This window comes from Crocodylus siamensis, chromosome 8 (assembly GCF_052110815.1).
Source record: "Crocodylus siamensis isolate JL-2025a chromosome 8, ASM5211081v1, whole genome shotgun sequence".
NCBI classification, from domain to species: Eukaryota; Metazoa; Chordata; order Crocodylia; family Crocodylidae; genus Crocodylus; species Crocodylus siamensis.
The window spans coordinates 56,983,697-57,000,630 of record NC_143402.1 but is presented as its reverse complement, the minus strand read 5'-3'; the positions used below and the strand labels follow the sequence as shown (position 1 = coordinate 57,000,630).

Genomic DNA, 16,934 nt, shown 5'->3' with positions numbered 1-16,934 from the left:
TCCTCACCGCGTCCGTCGACGTGCCCTTCGTTGGTCTCGTGGATGGGGGCAGGGTTTGGAAAGACGGAGGCGGATTGGGCCAGCATGGAGTTGGCGGGCTAGGAATGGCTTTGGGCTCTGTCAGTCAGCTAAAGGAGGCTGGAGGAGGTGTTAATAGAGCCGCGCCCCGGTGTGGGAGGAGGTGCGCATGCTCCCCCGACCTTGTGGGCTTCTGGGAATTGTAGTCTCAGAAGCTTTCGCCTGCCTCTCATTTCTTTCTTCTCCCGACCTCCCGGTTCTAGTAGTTAGATAGTCCAGTGCCCCGTCCCCCCACGTCACTGTGTGTCCTATTACCTTACCAGTTTGGGTAGCATGTGTTTATGACATCACAGTTTCCAAGTGCCATAAAGTCACCAAGGCTTTCTACATGGCAATGTGTCACCAGACATGTTTTATGACATGGCTGTGAGATCATGAGGTTGCAAGTGTGATTGCTGCCGCCATGTGATGATGTGTGTGGCATATTTGCTAGTCTGCCAGGTTCTTGTGTGCTGGCATCATGAGAATGTGGCACCTAGTGACCTCACGGTCATGTGTGTGACATCAGGATCCCAGTGGCTTAGTGGTGACCCGGCTCAGCTATGTGAGCCATCTCCCCAGGGCAGATGGCTGGGGAGGTTTCTGAGATGTCAGGGTTCACAGCACAGGGAAGGTCAGGATCCCTGGCCCAGCTCCATGAAGCTCTGAGTTGGCCAGTGACACTCTGCTTGCCTTCCACCTGTCTCCCAAACCTCAGGTTCTTCCTTGGAGCTATGGCAAGTTTGGATACCAGAGTAATGGACTGGGTATATCTAGTGATCCATCTGCTATTCCAGCCTGACTTTCCTTTGATCCTATGGACCTGCTAACAAGTCCCACAGGTTAACAATGTGCTGCATAGAGAGAGAAAAAATAAGCCCTTGCTCTTAGTTTTAAACCAGTCTCCTGCTCATGTCAGTGACGGACCTTAATTCTAGTATCTTGGTGAATAGCAGCTCCCTGTTCACTTGGTCCATGCCCTTCATGACTTTATAGACTTCTATCAATTTCCCCATCATTGGCCTTCTCCTTTCCTAACTAAAGACTCAGCCTTTTAGTGTCTCCTGGCTTGGCAATGGCTCCAGCTCCCTGATCATTGTGGTTGCCCTTCTGTAAACTTTGTCTAAGTCTCTGACCTCCAACCCTGAGATGTGGGGACCCCAGCTGCCCTCAGGGATTTGAGTTGTGGGTGCCCCATGAATTTGTATGATGCCACAATTAATCTGTTTTCAGTTCTCTTTTTAGCGATGCCTGACATTTTATGGCGGGGGGTGGGGGGGTGATGTCTTTTATTGGCCCAGCTGTGTGCATGAGGTGGATATAAGCCAGTGGTCAGGGATCACAGTCTCCTTTCTCAGGTCCCTGGGGTAGAGTTAAATAGCAGAGGGAACAAAAGCTCATGTAAAACTCCATCTCTCCAATGTTTTATTGGCTCTTTTGATTGATGCTGCATATAGTGTTGGTTTTTAGAGAACTGTCATGACTTCAAGGTCTCCAAGTCATAACAGCTCAATCAGAAGTGGCAAAAACAGTCTTCAAGGTTGTGATATAGGAGCTGTGTATGACCAGCAGCCATGAACAGAGAGCAGAACTGCAGAAGAAAGGGTCTTTATTAGGGGAATATGAAGACCATTTAAAAAAAAAAGGGAGAGAGGGTCATTAACACCTGTGGAGTGAAGAGTCTAGCTGGAACTAGGGAGACAATAAGAGCCCTGAAGTCAATGGATTCCCTCACTGCTGTCTCAATTGGAAAGTTACTGCTGTCACAGTCAGGCAGTTGGTTTTAAACTTTGTGGGGAACAGGAATCAAAGGGTGGGAGGCTGTAGAGAAGAGGACGTGGATCAATAGCTTGAACTTGCAGCAAAGTAGGCTTAGGGTGGATCTCAGGAAAAGCTTCTTCATGGTTAGAGCAGGAGGTCTGTGGAGTAGATTCCCAGGGAAGCTGTGCACTTTCCATTACTAGAGGGTTTAGGAGAGGCTGAACAGCCACTGGTCAGGGATGATCTAGGCCTAGCAATGCCAGTGTTTTACTGTGGGGGTTTTCCAGACTTCTGGGCTTTGTTGAACTGGCTCAGCTCACAGTGTACTCCCAGTGAAGATGTGGAGGCACAGAGTGAGATGAGAGTCTAGACCCAGATGTCCCAGAGGAAAGCTGCCAAGGTGTGAATGAGACCGTCGACCACCACTTTTGGCTCTGTGGAAAAAGGTAAGCCGGCTCCTGGAGGAAGTGACAGGAGTCATGCTGTTGACAAGGGATACAGCGCTGTATGGATACCTGACTAAACATCAGGGGTCCCAGATAACCTGCTTCAACCTGTTTGAGTCCTACATCAGGAGTGCCCTGTGGCAATGCAAGAATCTCCTGATGTACAGTCACATTCAGCTTGAGCAAACAGACTATGTTAAAATGTTTCTGAGTGAACTCCAGCCCTACTACTGGAAAACGGTTGGAGAGGACACAGCCAACTCCATCTGGAAAAGGGACATATTGCACAGGTTCTTCAAAGCCCCCTTGGGAAGGGAAGAGGACAGGGAGAACAGAGGGGACAATGACACCGCTGGGCCTGAAGATAGCAAGGAGGACAATAGGATCGGCAGCAGTGGAAGTGACAGTGACATCACCAGCAACAAGGACTGTGAATTAACTGAGAAGGTAAATCCCAAATTGGGACTGGGACTAAGATTGTTTGAGTTAGGGAAGGGCAGAGGGTGGGTATGCAGGGGGTGCAGGGGAACAGGTGTGGTTATTGTAACAGGTGCATGGGCTTATTAAGGTGGTTTGGAAAAGAAAATGTGCAATGGAAGTCTATGACAGAGGATGTGTATATACATATACCTAAATATATTTTAATTAAAAAAAATAATAATAATTCTGGGCTTTGATTTGTCGTGTGGGGCTGGGAGGGAATTCTATTTTCCTGCCCTCCTGCTACTGATGTTAGGGTATTTTTAAGCTTCCCTCAGAGGCATTGAGTGTTGGCTGCAGCCCAGGCTGGAGAAGGTGACTGGGCTATGCCAATGCTCCTGCTGGGACTCAACCCAGAGACTCCTGGCTAGAGGATCTTGCCCCTCTATTCAGGCTCAGACCAGTGCTACGTTGGAGTCAGGAAAGAATTTCCCACCCTGGATAGGTTGGTATAGGCTGGTGTGGGGGGTGCCTTCCCCTGTAGTGGGACACGGTCTCTGCCTGGGGTCTCTTGAATGTGTATTAACAGCCTTAGCTGAAGCAGGACATTGGCCACCGTGGTTCCCTGGCTTTCCCTGTGGAAGTTCAGGTGCAATGCCTGATGTTGTGTGAGGGCTGGTGGTAGTTTTACTCAGAGGTTAAACAATGGATTTGTCTAGGATGGCTTGGATAGGGCTGATTCTCCCTCAGGCAGGGGGTTTGACTGGATGCAATCCCTGGAGGTCCTTTTCAGCCCCATGTCTCTAGGATTGGATGATTGCACCACTCTGCATCTACCCCATTCATGGCTGATAGATTTATTAGCAGCTGTTGAATGGAACAGTTGGAGATGTTTCCTCTGGTGTCTCTATCCTAATAAATGGCAGATGATGGGAGGGTATTGACTAAAGGATGGATCACACTAGAGATCCCCTGTTCAATGCTCTCCCTTTATAGGATCCACTCCTGCCACTGGTGGAGACAGGATACTGGGCTAAATGGACCATGGGTCTGCCCCATTCTGGTCCTTCCTATGTTTATGTGTCCGGTCTGTCTCCAGGAAGTTAAAGCCAGCAATGTTTTAAGAACTAGCAGCTGCCTCTGTTCCCTGCAGAGCCTATAGAGTCCTAGCAGCCCCCAGATACCCCCATCCCACTGCCTGGTTCCTCATCTTTCCCCAAACCTGTCACCCACAGTCTCTCCCAGTGAGGGGCACTGGCCAGAAGTGCTGGTTCCCAGTCTCTCCCAGCAAAGGGCACTGGGAAGAAGCACTAGCTTAAGGGTGGGGGGAGCTTGCCCACGCCTGGTGCTATTCCCCCCCACCCCCAATCTCTGCACCAGCCCCAGCCCTAGCCCCTGCCTCTGCCCCCAGGCTCTTACGATGATGGGCATGAATAATTCCCCTCACATAGGGTCCTGGACCCCCCTCCTCTCCAGAAGACTGATCTCCGGGTCAAGGTGGAAGCTTGGATTTCATCGGCTGTTTGTCCCCGTTCCAGGGGGGTTATCTCTCTGCAGCAAGCCGTGGCCTGGCCTTTGCGAGGCCTTATCGGGGAGGAAGGCAGGAGTGTTGTGGAATGAGATAAGGAAAGTTCAGCCAGCTGTGGGTTCTGGGGGATGTGAGAGCAGTGAGTCGGGAATGGAGGATGCTCAAGGGTGGGGTACCTCAGTGCCCAAGACTGGGAGCTCTCCTGCAAACTAGCACTTCTGCCCAGTGCCCTTTTTACCGGGAGAGACTGGGAACCAGTGCTTCTGCCCAGTGCCCCTTCCTGGGAGAGACTGGGATCCCCCCCCACAAGCCAGAGCTTCTGCCCGGGGCCCCTTACTGAGATTGGGAGCATGTTTGTTACTAAGTGCAGGGATTTTCTGTGTGTGTATGTGTGTGCGTGCATACGTACACATGTGCCCAGGGTGACACGTGCATGTGTGAGCAAGGTATCTGTGAAGGGAAGTAGTTCACCCATGGCAAGCAGTGTGCAAGTTTGTATGGGAGCGGGTAGGCCAGGGCTGTTGGTGTGTTGGCATGGTGAAAAGAACACATGTATGGAAAGCATGTGGGGTGCACATGTGGGGGGAGAGAGAGTAAAACTGGTGAAGAAGAGTGTGTGTGTGTGTGTGTGTGTGTGTGTGTGTGCGCGCGCGTGTGTAGGAGGGACCAGAAGTGCAGTGAAGAAGAGTGCACACGTGGGTATATATGTGTGTGGGGTGGGACCAGAAGTATGGTGAAAGACAATGCACACATGTGGGGGTGAAGATAAGTGCTATAAAGGACAGCATGGGGGTGGGGGGGCAGAACTATGGTGAAGAAGAGTGTGTGTGTGTTGGGTTGGGGACCAAGAGAGTACATGTGCATGTTTGTGTGAGGGGACCAGATATGCAGTAAAGGAGAGCTCACATGTGCATGTGTATATATGTGGGAGGGAAGGACCAGAAATGCACTGAAGGAAAGCTTGTGTGGGGGGGGGGGGACGACCAGAGGTGCAGAGAAGAACAATGCACATGCGTATGTGTAAGGGACCCAGCACTGCTGTGCAGGAGAGGTTACATGCCAGGAGTCCCATATGTGCACACGTGTGCATCTGAGACCCAGCTCATGCACATGAGTCCCCAAGGCCCCATGTGAAGCCAGGAGACAGCGGGTGCCGACAGGGGTGGGGAGGGGGGAGTCATGGAGCAGGTGGGGGCTGAGAGAGGCTGGGGGGAATCAGGTGTGACTCACGCCTTGCATGCAAAGGTTATCTGCCTCCCTCTCTCCAGCTCTGGCACTGGCTCCAGCCCCCCCAGCCCATCTCTCCAGGGTGGGGGTGGCCCTGTGTAGACTATTTAGGCCCTGCGGCTGTGCCAGGAGGCAGCTCCAGGCTCTGTCCAGCCATGCAGAAGTTGCTGGCAGTGCTGGTGCTTCGGACTCTGCTCGTGGTGCCCAAGCTGGAGGCTGAGGCCCGGGGTCCCCCCTATGGTGTCAAGCTCTGTGGCCGTGAGTTCATCCGTGCCGTCATCTTCACCTGTGGTGGCTCCCGCTGGCGCCGAGCAGGTGAGTGGGGGCCCGGCCTCCTGGGTTCTGTTGCTGGAGCGGGCAGGGGCGAGTGAGCCGAGACGCCTGGGTTCTACCCCCAGCTCTAGAGGGCAGTGGGGGCTAGTGGTTGGAGCAAGGCAGGAGGCTGGGAGCCAGCACTCCTGGATTCATTTCCCAGCCCTGCTCTTGCCCTGCAGGGTGACTTTTAATGAGTCACTGTATTCTCCTATCCTCAGCCTTCCTGCCTGGGAAATGGGTGCAAGGTGTGTGGGAGGCAGGGGCCCCAGGAAGAACTGGAATCAGGCCTGGGGCTCTAGGGAGACGGCAGTAGGTCAGGATGGCACCATCTTGGGTCTGACAGTGCCCAGTGCCACTCACCAGTGGAAAGTGAATGGAATGTACTTGTCATGGAGACTGGGAGCCAGGACGCTTAGGTTCTCCCAGCTCCAGGAAGTGTGTTGGGAGAGGATTACTGGTGGCTGGAGCAGGGGTGAGGGAGCACTGGGAGCCAGGCAGGGGGCTCTGTCCATCTGCTGGCTGCCACTGGGGCTGTTCACCCATGGGTCCTAGGCCTTGTATTGCTCATAACACAGAGGTGATCCCTCTCCCAGCTCATTCATGGGTCCTAAGCCCTATATTGGTTACAGCATAAAGGTGTTTTCCCCTCCCATGGCTCATTCATGGGTCCTTTAGTTCTGTATTGTTTATAGCACGCTGGCCAGCTCATCCATGGGTCTTAAGTCCTATATCACTCATACCACAAGAGTGATTTCCCCCCACCCCCCCCATTGACTCATTCATGCATCTTGAGCCCTATATTGCTCACAACACAAGGGCAATTCTGACCACCCCCTCCTGCCCTGCAGCTCTAGCAGCAGGGCCACATGCTGGCAGGGCAGAAGGAAGCTCCATTGCAGGCTGGATTAACCCTTTGCGCTTCCCTCTCCACTCTCTTCTTAGGGGATCCGGATGCCCTGAACAGCCTCCTGGGAGGGGACGAGTCATTGGAGGCAGCTGGCTCCAGCGAGTGGGATCCTGGGAGGCTCCCGGAGCGGTGGCAGGGCCGGGATGGCCGGGGAGTGCTGGATGAGAGTTGGGCCCCGCCCCGGGGTCCCCGCGATGTTGTCACTGGGCTCAGTGCTGCCTGCTGCCGCTGGGGCTGTAGCAAAAGCGAGATCAGCTCCCTCTGCTAGAGCAGGGGAGCCGGGAGGGGTTCTCACTGGGGCAGCCGTGCTGTAAACAGACTCCAATAAAGCATTGAACAAAGCCCATGTTGGAAGCTGGGTGATATCAGAATACCCCCACACTCACAGTACCTGCTGCTGGCCAAGGCTGGTGCACTAGGGACTGGGGATTGCTCCAGTCTGGGCTTTCTTGCTTCTCTGTGCAAAAGCACCCCCTCTGGCCATGGCTGGTTATTTCCCAGCAGGGGTGGGGGGCACAGCAGGGGCTGAGTACTGCCTGCCCCAGCACCTCCCCCCCATGGCGGGGGGGGGTTGCCTCATCCTTGACCTTTCCTGCCCCCTACATGGGAAGGGGTGGCAGGGGACAGTGGGTGTTGCCCTGGGGAGGCAGCCTGGTGGAGCACAGCCCATTCACAGGTTGGTTGGGTGGCCTCTGCTAACCGCTCCATAGCCAGGGCAGAACCCAGGACTCCCTAGCTCCAGACCCTCCCCCACCCTCGGGGACCCCAGGAGTCCAGGCCCCTGCCCTGCTCACCCCACATTGCCTGTGGAACACAGGAGTGCTGGACTCTGGGCGTATCTGCTTCCCACCCCCCTGTGGCCATTAGTCTCCAAGTCCTTGCCCACGCAGGGGAAACAATCCAAGTGTCTGTCCCTGGCATGGGGTGCTGTGGGGGGAGGGGCACTAAGGTAGTGGGGGGTCCTTTCCCACTGCTGAGGAAGGCTGTAGGTTAGTGGGGGAGAGGAGAGGGAGGGTTCTCTGCCTAGCTCTTGGAAAGACCTAGTGGTTAGAGCAAGAAGTGGCTGGCAAGCCCAGACTCCTGGGTTCTGCTTCCACCCTGGGGCGAAGTGGAGTGGCCAGACGCCTGGGTCGGCTCCACCCCTGCAACACGGGCCCCTGCAGGAGCAGGGCGAGGGTCATGGGTGACTCACTTCTCCCATGAGGCTGCCAGGCATTGGGCCACCCATTCCCCGCAGCGAGGAGGCAGCCTGAGCCCCAGGCACTGGGCGGGGGGAGGAGGAGAGCTGGGGTGTGGGGCAGAGTGGTGTATATGCATGCGTGTGCACATCCTGTACGGCCCCCACAGCCCTGCGCTTCCTGCTGTGCTGCGAGCAGCCGCCAGGCCCCGCTCCGGGGGAAGGTTGGGGGGGGGCTGTGCTTCCCCCCCCTTCCAGTCCCTACCCAGGGCAGCATGTCAGGGCCCGGGCCTTCATGGGTGAGACAGGGCTGGGGCCTGGGAGGCTGGAAGGGACTTGGGGGAGCAAGAGGAGGTGAGACAGCTCTGGGCTGGTGCTGGAGTGAAAGGGACTGGGCAGGACGCCTGGGTTCTCTCCTAGCACTGGGAAGGTAGTCCAGGTTGGGTTGGAGCAAGGGGTGCTGGGAGACTGGACACCTGGATTCCCTCCAGCTTTGGGAGGAGAGTACGGGCTACGGGTGAGAGTTGGGGGGGGGGGGCATGCTGGGAGTCCAGATGCCTGGGCTTTTTCCAGCTCTGGGCGGGACATGGGGCGGGGAGGGAGGAGGGGGCATGCCCTGGCTGCCGCCCGCTCCTAGCTGTCGGGTGCAGACGGGTGCAGACATTTACCTGCCAGGCACCCCACACCCCCTTCCCTCGGGGTCAGGCCCAATACAGAGGTGCTTGACTGTCCCCCTTCCCCAGTGGAGGCTGGGGCCTGCCATCATGGAGCTGATTCTCCTCCCAGGTGCCCAGGACCAAGATCTGCCTCCCTCTGAAGCCACCAAAGTCCCTGTTGTGCTCCGAAACCACCCCTCCCTCAGGAACTGTGAGACTCCCCCAGAAACCCCGAGACCCCCCCAGGGCCTTGAAACCCCCCCAGGAGCTGTAAGATCCCTACCTAACTGTGAGAGCCCCAGACACCACTTGAGACAACCCCCCCCCGATAGCCCTGAAACCCCCTGTGAACCCCAAGTCCCTCCCAGAGCCCTGAGACCCCTCCAGGAGCCCTGAGACCCCACAGAGTCCCAGACTCCCCCCCTCAAAAAAAACTTGAGATTCCTCCAGGGAGCCTCTTGCCCCGGGAACTCCCTCCCTAGGCCAGCGGGGACCTGAACGGAAAGCAGCAGGAGCCCCTGGGCCAGGTGGCGATGAGCCCCCTCGGATCCATGGGGTGCTGGAGCAGAGCATGGGTCCTGCTCCTGGCACTGGATGTGCTGGGCATTGAGGAGGGTAAGGGTCAGACGCCTGGGTTCTCTCCAGCTTTGGGATGGGGGATGCGGGTTGGACCCCAGATGCCTGGGTTCTCTCCAGCTCAGGGGAGGGAGTTGGGGTTGGGGATGAGAGCACGGTGGTCTGGAAGTCCAGATGCCTGGGTTCTATGCCCAGCTCTGCCTTATGGCTGCACCCAACCACACAGCACCCTGCTCTGCCCCCCCCACACACTTCCTGCAACCCCAGCTTGTCATGTCCCCCTCCCCCCTTGCACTGAGCACACGCAAGAGGATGTGGGTGCTCCAGTGCCCCCCTCCCCCCCGGCAGGAAGTGTCTGGGGGGTGTGGGGTGCAGGGAGTCAACAGGACTCCTGGGTTTTCCCTTTGATCAGAGCAGGGATAGGAGCAGACACCTGGGTTCCTTCCCAGCTCTGGGAGGGGAGGGGAAGCTGGAGCAGCAGGGACTGGGAGTCCGGATGCCTGGGTTCTCCAGGAGGGGGTTGCAGGCTGGGGGGTTAGAGCAAGGGCACTGGGAGCCTGGACGCCTGGGTTCTCTCCAGCTCGTGGGGAGGGAGGGGGGATTGGGGGTTTAGAGCAGGGGGCCTGGACGCCTGGGTTATATCTCCAACTCCTGGTGGGGGGAAAGGGGGAGATCTACAGATCACAGGAGAGGGGATTACAAGACCAGACGCCTGGGTTCTTTCCCCAGCTCTGATGCGGGGTGCAGCGGTGAAAGCCAGGCAGTTTAGGACAGGAAGTGGGGTCTGGTGGGACTGGGAGCACCTGCCTTGCCTGCAGTCTGGGGTTCACATGTGTTGTGTTGCAGGGCAGCCTATGGCACTGGCTTGTCACCGCCTGGGACCCCGTGGGGACATGAACTGCTCCTGGGCCGGCCCTGCGCCCCACAATGCCTCTGGTCCCTATCACCTGCACTACCGGGGCCTCAAGCTGTGAGTATGAGCCTGCCCTGATGCCTGGGTTCTCTGTGAGGGCAGGGGGCTGAGGGTGAGAGCAGGGCGGGCTGGGAGCTGGGACACCTGGTACTATCCCAGTACTTGGGGTGTGGGGAGGTCTTGCAGGATAGAGCAGGGAGCCTGGACACCTGGGTCCTCTCCAGCTCTGGAAAGGGAGTGGGATCTGTTGGGTAGAGCATAAGGGGTTGGGAGCCCTGGACACCTGGATTCTCTCCCCAGTTCTGGGAAGGGAGTGGAGTTGCGGGAGGCCAGGAGCTCGGATGTTTGGGTCCCCCATGCTGTTTTGGCCAGGGGTTGGGTTCCTGGACACCTAGGTCCCTCTCCAACTTGATGCCCCTTCCCACAGCCTGCCCGGTGCCTCCCAGAGTGCTCCATTCCCACCCAGGCAGTGTTGGGTGTTGGTGGAGAGGAGCCACCTGACGCAGAATGAGGTCTATGATGTATGGGTGGAAGCTGGTGATGGGACTAATGTGACACGGACACTGCGCCTGGATCTGGATGCCATTGGTACCTGCCCCGGGATGGGGCAATGCCGGGGGGGGGCAGGAGCTTCCTACAGGCCAGGGCTGGGGGCCAGGACACCTGGGTTCTTGCTCCAGCATTGAGAGGGGTAGCAGGGTCTACAGGTCAGAGCAAAGGAAGCCTGAACACCTGGGTTCCATCCTGCTGCAGGGTGGGGTTGGGAGCCTGGGTCCCAATTCTCCCTCTTTCCCTTCCCCCCCAGTGAAGCCCCCCCCACCCCGGCTGAGCCTGGTGAACATGTCCTTGGGGGTGGCCGTGACCTGGGAGACTGAAGGGTCTCCACCTGCCACCCCCCCGCCAGCCTGCGAGCTGCGCTACCGGCCCTGTGGCACCTCCAGCTGGACCTCGGTGAGTCTGTGCAGCTGCCATGTGCATGTGCATGTACACGCATGTAGGGTCACCACAGGGAGGCCTGAGGGCCAGACATCTAAACTCTCACCCTCCCCTGCTCAGACTCTTGCCCTCCCATAGCTGGAGAGAACCCAGACATCTGGGCTCCCCGCACTGAGCTGGGGAGAAAACCCAGGTGTCCTGGCTCCCAGCCCCCCCTCTTCTAATCCCACAGACCCCACTCCCCTCCCAGAAGTGGGCTCCCAGGCCCAAACTGGAGAGAGAACCCAGGCGTCTGGGTTCCCATTCTTCCTACTCTCACCACCCAACCCCCTCCCCACTCCCCGAGCTGGGGGAGAACCCAGGTGTCCAGCCCTGTCCTCTCATGCCCCTGTGTCCCCTGGCAGGTACCCGAGGATGACCTGGAGCCCAGCGGCCATGAGTTCCTGGGCCTGGAGCCATTCACAGTCTATGAGGCACAAGCGCGGTGCGGCCCCCCCTGGAGCGACTGGGGGGCCCCCCTGCGCTTCACCACCCCTGAGGCTGGTAGGGCCCAGCCCAGACACCTGGGTTCTCTCCAGCTTCAGGAGGGCAGGAGGCTGGCAAGGGAGAGCAAGGAGGTCTGGGAGCCCAGACATGTGGGTTCTGCCCCCATTCCAGGAAGGCAGTGGGGGCTGGGAGGGGTGAGAGGAAGGGGAGCCTGGACATCTGGGCTCTCTCCAACTATGGGAGGAGAAGAGGGCTGGGGCAGGGGGAGGAGAAGCTGCTGGGAGCCCAGACACCTGGGTTCTCTGAAAGGAGAGAGGGGTCTGGGGAGTTTGGAGAAGGGGGACTGGGATCCCAAGATGGGTTCACCTGGGTTCTCTCCCTAGTCTATGAGGGGAGAGGGGGCTAGCAGGGGTTAGAATAGGGGGACCCCAGATACCTAGCTTCTCTCCAGCTCTGGGACTGGAGTGGGGCCTGGGGGATTAGAGGGGGGCAGGGCTGAGAGCCCAGATACCTGGATTCTCCCCCTGCCTGCCCTGAGCCCCTTGCTACCTGCAGCTCCTGAGGGCCTCGTAGACGTGTGGCGGGTGCTGAATGACACAGAGCCAGGGAGACCCTGCCTGCTACTGTGGAAGGTGAGGACCATCCCCCCCAGCAACCTGAGAAGCAAAGGGTTAAAGGTCACCCCCCACACCCCTCCCAGCCTCCAATGAGCCCCTGAGGCCAGGCTTTGTTAGTCTCTTTTGCAGGGGGCAGGGGCAGCATTTTAAGGCAGCTGTTCACCTGCTACATTCCACCCCAGAAGTGGTCGCATTTGAGGCCCAATTTTCCCCACAGTGCCCTGGGAGATGAGGGGGGCAGAGGGGAGCTGGGGTCCCTGAGGTTTAATCCTTCTCCCACCACCTCCCAGGAGCTGGACCCCAAGTTGGCACGGGGGGTGGTGACCAGCTACAATGTGGCCATCCCACCAGCCCCAGATCAGGCTGTCCCCTGCTGCCGTGCACAACTGCCCTGCACTGCCCCCAATGCCTCCATCTCGGCCAGCACCCACCGTGGGCACACTAAGCCGGCCATCCTCAGTCTGGAGCGAACCGGTGAGTCCCTGCAGCCCCCAGACTGGGTCCTATTCAGTGCCTCCCCAGGGAGAGAGGAAGCCCCTGCTTCAGCCCTACCTTAGCCAGTGGTCACAGGATCAGGCCAAGATCAGGGCCCTATGGAGGGTGGAAGCCTGGCCTTTTCCCCTGAGCCACTTCCTGCCACTGGATCAGGCCCAGATTGGGACCCCCCTGGACTGTGGCAGCCGCAGTTCAGCCCTGGTCCAGGATCAGGCCTAAATCAGGATCCTATAGAAGGCAGACCCCTGCTGCATTCCCAGCACTGGGCCCAGGATCAGGCCTGGATCAGGGCCCTGGAGCCCCACAGGCACCCTTCATTCCTGGCTTGGGCATGGGGAGCACACACCATGGGCACTGGGTGAGCACTGACATCCCCTATGCACCCCCAGACCTGCCGCCCCCCCAGGAGGTGAAGGCAGAGGCAGTATCTGGGGGGGGCCTAGCTGTGAGCTGGATGGCACCAGGCATGGAGCCGCAGGAGCTGCTGGTGGAGTGGGCTGAGGAGATGGGAGACCCCAGGACCCTGCCTAACTGGACACGCTGCCCGCTGGAACACAACCACACCTTGCTTCCAGGTGGGCCTGGATGCCTGGGTTCTCTCTCAAGCTCTGGGAGGCAACTGGGGGGCTGGGAGCCCAGCCCAGATGCCTGGTTCTTTCCAGCTCTGGGAGGGGAGTTGGGGCTAGGGGGTTATATCAGGGGGGACTGGGAGCTCAGACGCCTGGGTGCTGTCCCCATTCTGAGAGGTAGAGGGGTTATAGCAGAGTCCAGATGCCAGGACTCCTGGGTTCTATCCCTACCTTGAGGACAAGAGCAGGGCCAGTAGGACAGAGGGGCAGAGACACTGGAAGCCCAGACAGCAGGACTCAGTCCCTGCTCAGAGTGAGCATTGATGCCCGGTGCACCTGGCAGGTGCACCCTTCTGGATCCTGCAGACCCCTTCCCATCTTTCTGCCCACAACCTGCCTTCTCTTGGCTGTGCTGGGAGGGGGGTCAGTAGCCAGGGCTAGAAGCCCCCACCCTGCCCTACTGCCAGCCACCTGGTCTCTGATCCATGCCTCCCACCCCTCCTAGGCAAGTTCCAGCCTGAGGTGCCATACCAGGTGCGCGTGTACGCACTTTACCCACATGGCTTCGGGGCAGCCCCTTCCATCCGTGTCTACATCCAGGAAGGAGGTAAGTGGTAGCAGTGGGGTAGTGGGCAGGATCTGGGCCACTCCTGGGTGACAGTAGGAAAGGGGCAGGGTCCCATGATGGAGGTAGGGGGGCAGGGTTTGGGGTGTTCCCTGCTGGCAGGAATGGGGGCAGGATCTGGGTGCCCCCCCAGTGGCATGGCTGGGGGGGAACAGGATCTGGGTGCCCTCTGGTGTCAGGACCAAGGGTGGGCAGCACCAGGGGGTGGGGTGGAGGTAACTTCCCCACTCATGCCTGCCCTGCTCCCCCAGTACCATCAGCCGGGCCCGAGGGCCTGCATGCCCAGAGTGTGTCCCCAACGGCTTCTGTCATCTCCTGGCATGAAATCCCCCTGCGCTACTGCCATGGGAAGCTTGTGAACTACACCCTATACCTGGAGTCTGCCACTGGCAGCCTCAACACCAACCAAAGCGGTTAGAGACCCCCCACCCCTTGGAACTGGGGGAGTGGGGGGGCTGGTCACTCTGGGCACAGGTCAGACACTCTCCCCAGCTGACAGCAGTAGCAGGCTTATATGCTCCATGGGGCTGGGGGAGGAGGTCTCAGGGGCTGGGGTAGGGGACTGAGCTCCAGGGGTTTAGGGCTGGTGGCCAGGGGCTGGGATCTGGGGGCAGGAGGCCTGGGGCTAGGATCCAGGAGCAAGGAGCTGGATCCAGGGGCTTCAGTTTGGGAGGATAGGGCTGGGATGCAGGATCCAGGGGCTTCAGTCTGGGGGGGATGGAGCTGGGGTCTGAGAGCTGGGATCTGGGATCCAAAGGCTTCAGTTCAGTTTGGGAGCATGGGGCAGGGATTCAGGAGGTGGGGGTGTGGGGGATAGGCTGGGATCTGGGATCTAGGGGCTGGAGCTGGGATCTGGGGGACTGTGGCTGGGATACAGGGACTAGAGCACAGGGCTGGGGATCTAGGGGCAGCAGGGAACTTCCATAATGTTGTTCCCCCGACATCAGTGAACGCCAGTGAGCGGAGCTACTGGCTATCAGGGCTACAGCCGGGCACCACCTACTACCTCCGGATGAGCGGCTCCACAAACGTTGGGGAGGGTCCCACCAGCGCTGTGTACGTCTTCCACACACCCAGTAAGAGTCAGCTTGGTCCCCCAGCCCCCAGGCATCCCCCCTTGGTCTAGAGGGGGCTCCTGGGGGCTGGTACCCTGTGGGTGCTGTACTTGCTGCTACAGGATGCCGACAGGAACAGGCCATGATTCCCCTCCCCCCCGAATCACCCCCAGGTTCCCATTGGCAGACCATCCTGGGGGCCCTTCTTGGCCTCAGCCTCTTCCTCCTCCTGGCCTGCATCACAGGAATCATCTTCAGAGCACAGTAAGAGCCCCAGAGGGGGGGCCAGATGCCCCTCTAATTGCCTCCCTGGTCCTGTGTGTGCCCTCCTGGGGGGACCCCCTGCCTTTCCCCTGAGTGGGGCTGAGAGCCAGGTGCTCTGCTCTGGTGCAGGAAGAACCCAAGCATCTGGGCTCCCAGCCCCCCCAGTCCAACCCCTCAGCCCCCACTCCCTTCCCAGAGCTGGGGAGAGAACCCACATGTCCGGGGCAGGGATGAGTGGAAAGGAATCCAATGTATGCAAATGAGCAGATGCATATTCATTGCCCCGCAGGCTGCTGACCCTGTGCCGCAAGGTGCTTCCACGCTGGTGCTGGGAGAAGGTCCCAGACCCTGTCCACAGCTTTGTCCTACTACAGGAGGTGCCAAAGGTACGGCGTGAGGCACGGACACCTGGGTTCCATCAGGAGGGGGCAGTGTCTAATGACTGAAGGGAGCCCGGATGCCTGGGCTCATCAAGAGGGAGAGTAGTTTAGTGATTCCAGGGAGCCAGGATGCAGACACCTGGGTTCTCAGGAGGGAGCAGGGCCTGGCAGCTCCAAGGAGCTGGGCAGTCCAGACACCTGGGTTCTCTCCCTGCCCCAGGTGGGGAGAGGAAGGGGTCTGGCTAGGGAAGAGCTGGGCTCTGGACTCCTGGGTTCTTTCCCTGTGCCCTCTAGGACACTGGCAGCTTGGTGTTCAGCCTGGCCCCCAAGGAGCCACCCATCACCCACATCGCCATTGAAGCATCCACCTCACCCAACATCAAGACCCCTCCGAGCCCTGGACCCAGCTGTAGCTCTGGGGACCCGCCACCCGTCCTATCTGGCTACGAGAAGCACTTCATGCCCACGCCCGAGGAAGTGATGGGACTGGTATGAGCCTGTGGGGAGCACTAGGACATGGGCACAGCTCCTACCGCCTGGCACTGTCAGCATGGGGCGCTGGCTGGCACTAGGAGGAGGGGCTTGTGCACCCCTCCAGGAGGCACCAGGTCTGCTCCAGACCCCAGCTGCTCCACCCAGTTGACTACACTGCCCTCCCAAAGCTGGGGAGAGGACCCAGGAGTCCGGGCGGCCTGCTCTCCCTGGAGCCATCTGGGCTTGCAGGGGTTAGGCTGTTAAAGCCCCCCTAAGTTCCACACTCTCCCAGATGGGGGAGGGAGTGGGGCCTCCAGTAAAGGGGCAGGGCCAGCGTTCCCAGCACCCCCTGTAGCCTTAATGATGACCTTGTAAATACACCCATCCTGTGTAACTGCCGGCTCCTGTGTCTTTGGCACCTGGTTGTGGGGAGATGGGGGTCCTCCCGCCCCCCGTGCTGTCACCCCCTTCTATAGTGTGTGTGTTGTGGGGGGGGTCCGGGCTTCCAGCCCTGCTCCCCAATTACTAGATCCAAACAACCCTCCCCGTGCTGGGTTGGAACCCAGAACCCAGGAGTCCTGGCCTCCCAGAATCTCCTGCTCTTAACCAAGACACCTGACCTCCTCCCACTGTTTCCCCATCTCCTTCCCAGGGAGAGAACCCAGGTGTCTTGGGCTCTCAGCGCTGCCCCCAGCTCTCACCACCTTGCCCCCAGTCTCCACCCAGAGCTGGGAGAGAACCCAGGAGTCCTGTATTTCCCACTCTTCACCCTCGCTCACTGGGGCCTGGCCCCTAGCCCCTCTGACCCTGAGGCAATCCCTGTGGCTGTATGATGGGACCCAGCAGTCCTGGTTCCCGGCATCAAGAGGATGAGATAAATAAATCTCTCTCTATATATATCTATTTATTTTTAAAAATCTAGAGGAGCAGTTTGTTGGGGGGGTGCCTCATGTAGAGGGAGACAAGGCTAAGGCCCATACCTACCCCCTATCCTACACTGCCCTCCAGAGCGGGGACAGAACCCAGGCATCCTGGCTGCTCTACCCAACC

The 16,934-nt window shown here is 58.8% G+C and overlaps 2 protein-coding genes across 3 annotated transcripts; both read left to right on the top strand.

Annotated features, from left to right (window-relative positions):
- The first annotated feature begins 5,468 nt into the window (after nucleotides 1-5,468).
- RLN3 (relaxin 3) lies at nucleotides 5,469-6,929 on the top strand. The gene is made up of 2 exons (XM_090061274.1): nucleotides 5,469-5,754; nucleotides 6,697-6,929. The coding sequence occupies exons 1-2, from the start codon at nucleotides 5,595-5,597 to the stop codon at nucleotides 6,927-6,929; spliced, it is 393 nt and encodes a 130-aa protein (XP_089917400.1). The 5' UTR covers nucleotides 5,469-5,594.
- Nucleotides 6,930-7,994: 1,065 nt separating this feature from the next.
- On the top strand, nucleotides 7,995-16,278 carry IL27RA (interleukin 27 receptor subunit alpha). 2 transcript variants are annotated; one of them, XM_090061269.1, is made up of 15 exons: nucleotides 7,995-8,137; nucleotides 8,625-9,109; nucleotides 9,917-10,040; nucleotides 10,411-10,571; nucleotides 10,789-10,934; nucleotides 11,324-11,462; nucleotides 11,961-12,037; nucleotides 12,313-12,496; nucleotides 12,907-13,092; nucleotides 13,592-13,693; nucleotides 13,963-14,124; nucleotides 14,659-14,787; nucleotides 14,940-15,030; nucleotides 15,320-15,416; nucleotides 15,705-16,278. In XM_090061269.1, exons 2-15 carry the CDS (start codon nucleotides 9,028-9,030, stop codon nucleotides 15,903-15,905), a joined length of 1,881 nt encoding a protein of 626 aa, XP_089917395.1. In that variant the 5' UTR covers nucleotides 7,995-8,137; nucleotides 8,625-9,027; the 3' UTR covers nucleotides 15,906-16,278. The 2 variants fall into 2 exon arrangements, with proteins under 2 accessions (XP_089917395.1, XP_089917396.1); XM_090061270.1 differs by having other exon boundaries at nucleotides 14,659-14,767; nucleotides 15,705-15,904.
- The last annotated feature ends 656 nt before the right edge of the window (nucleotides 16,279-16,934 follow it).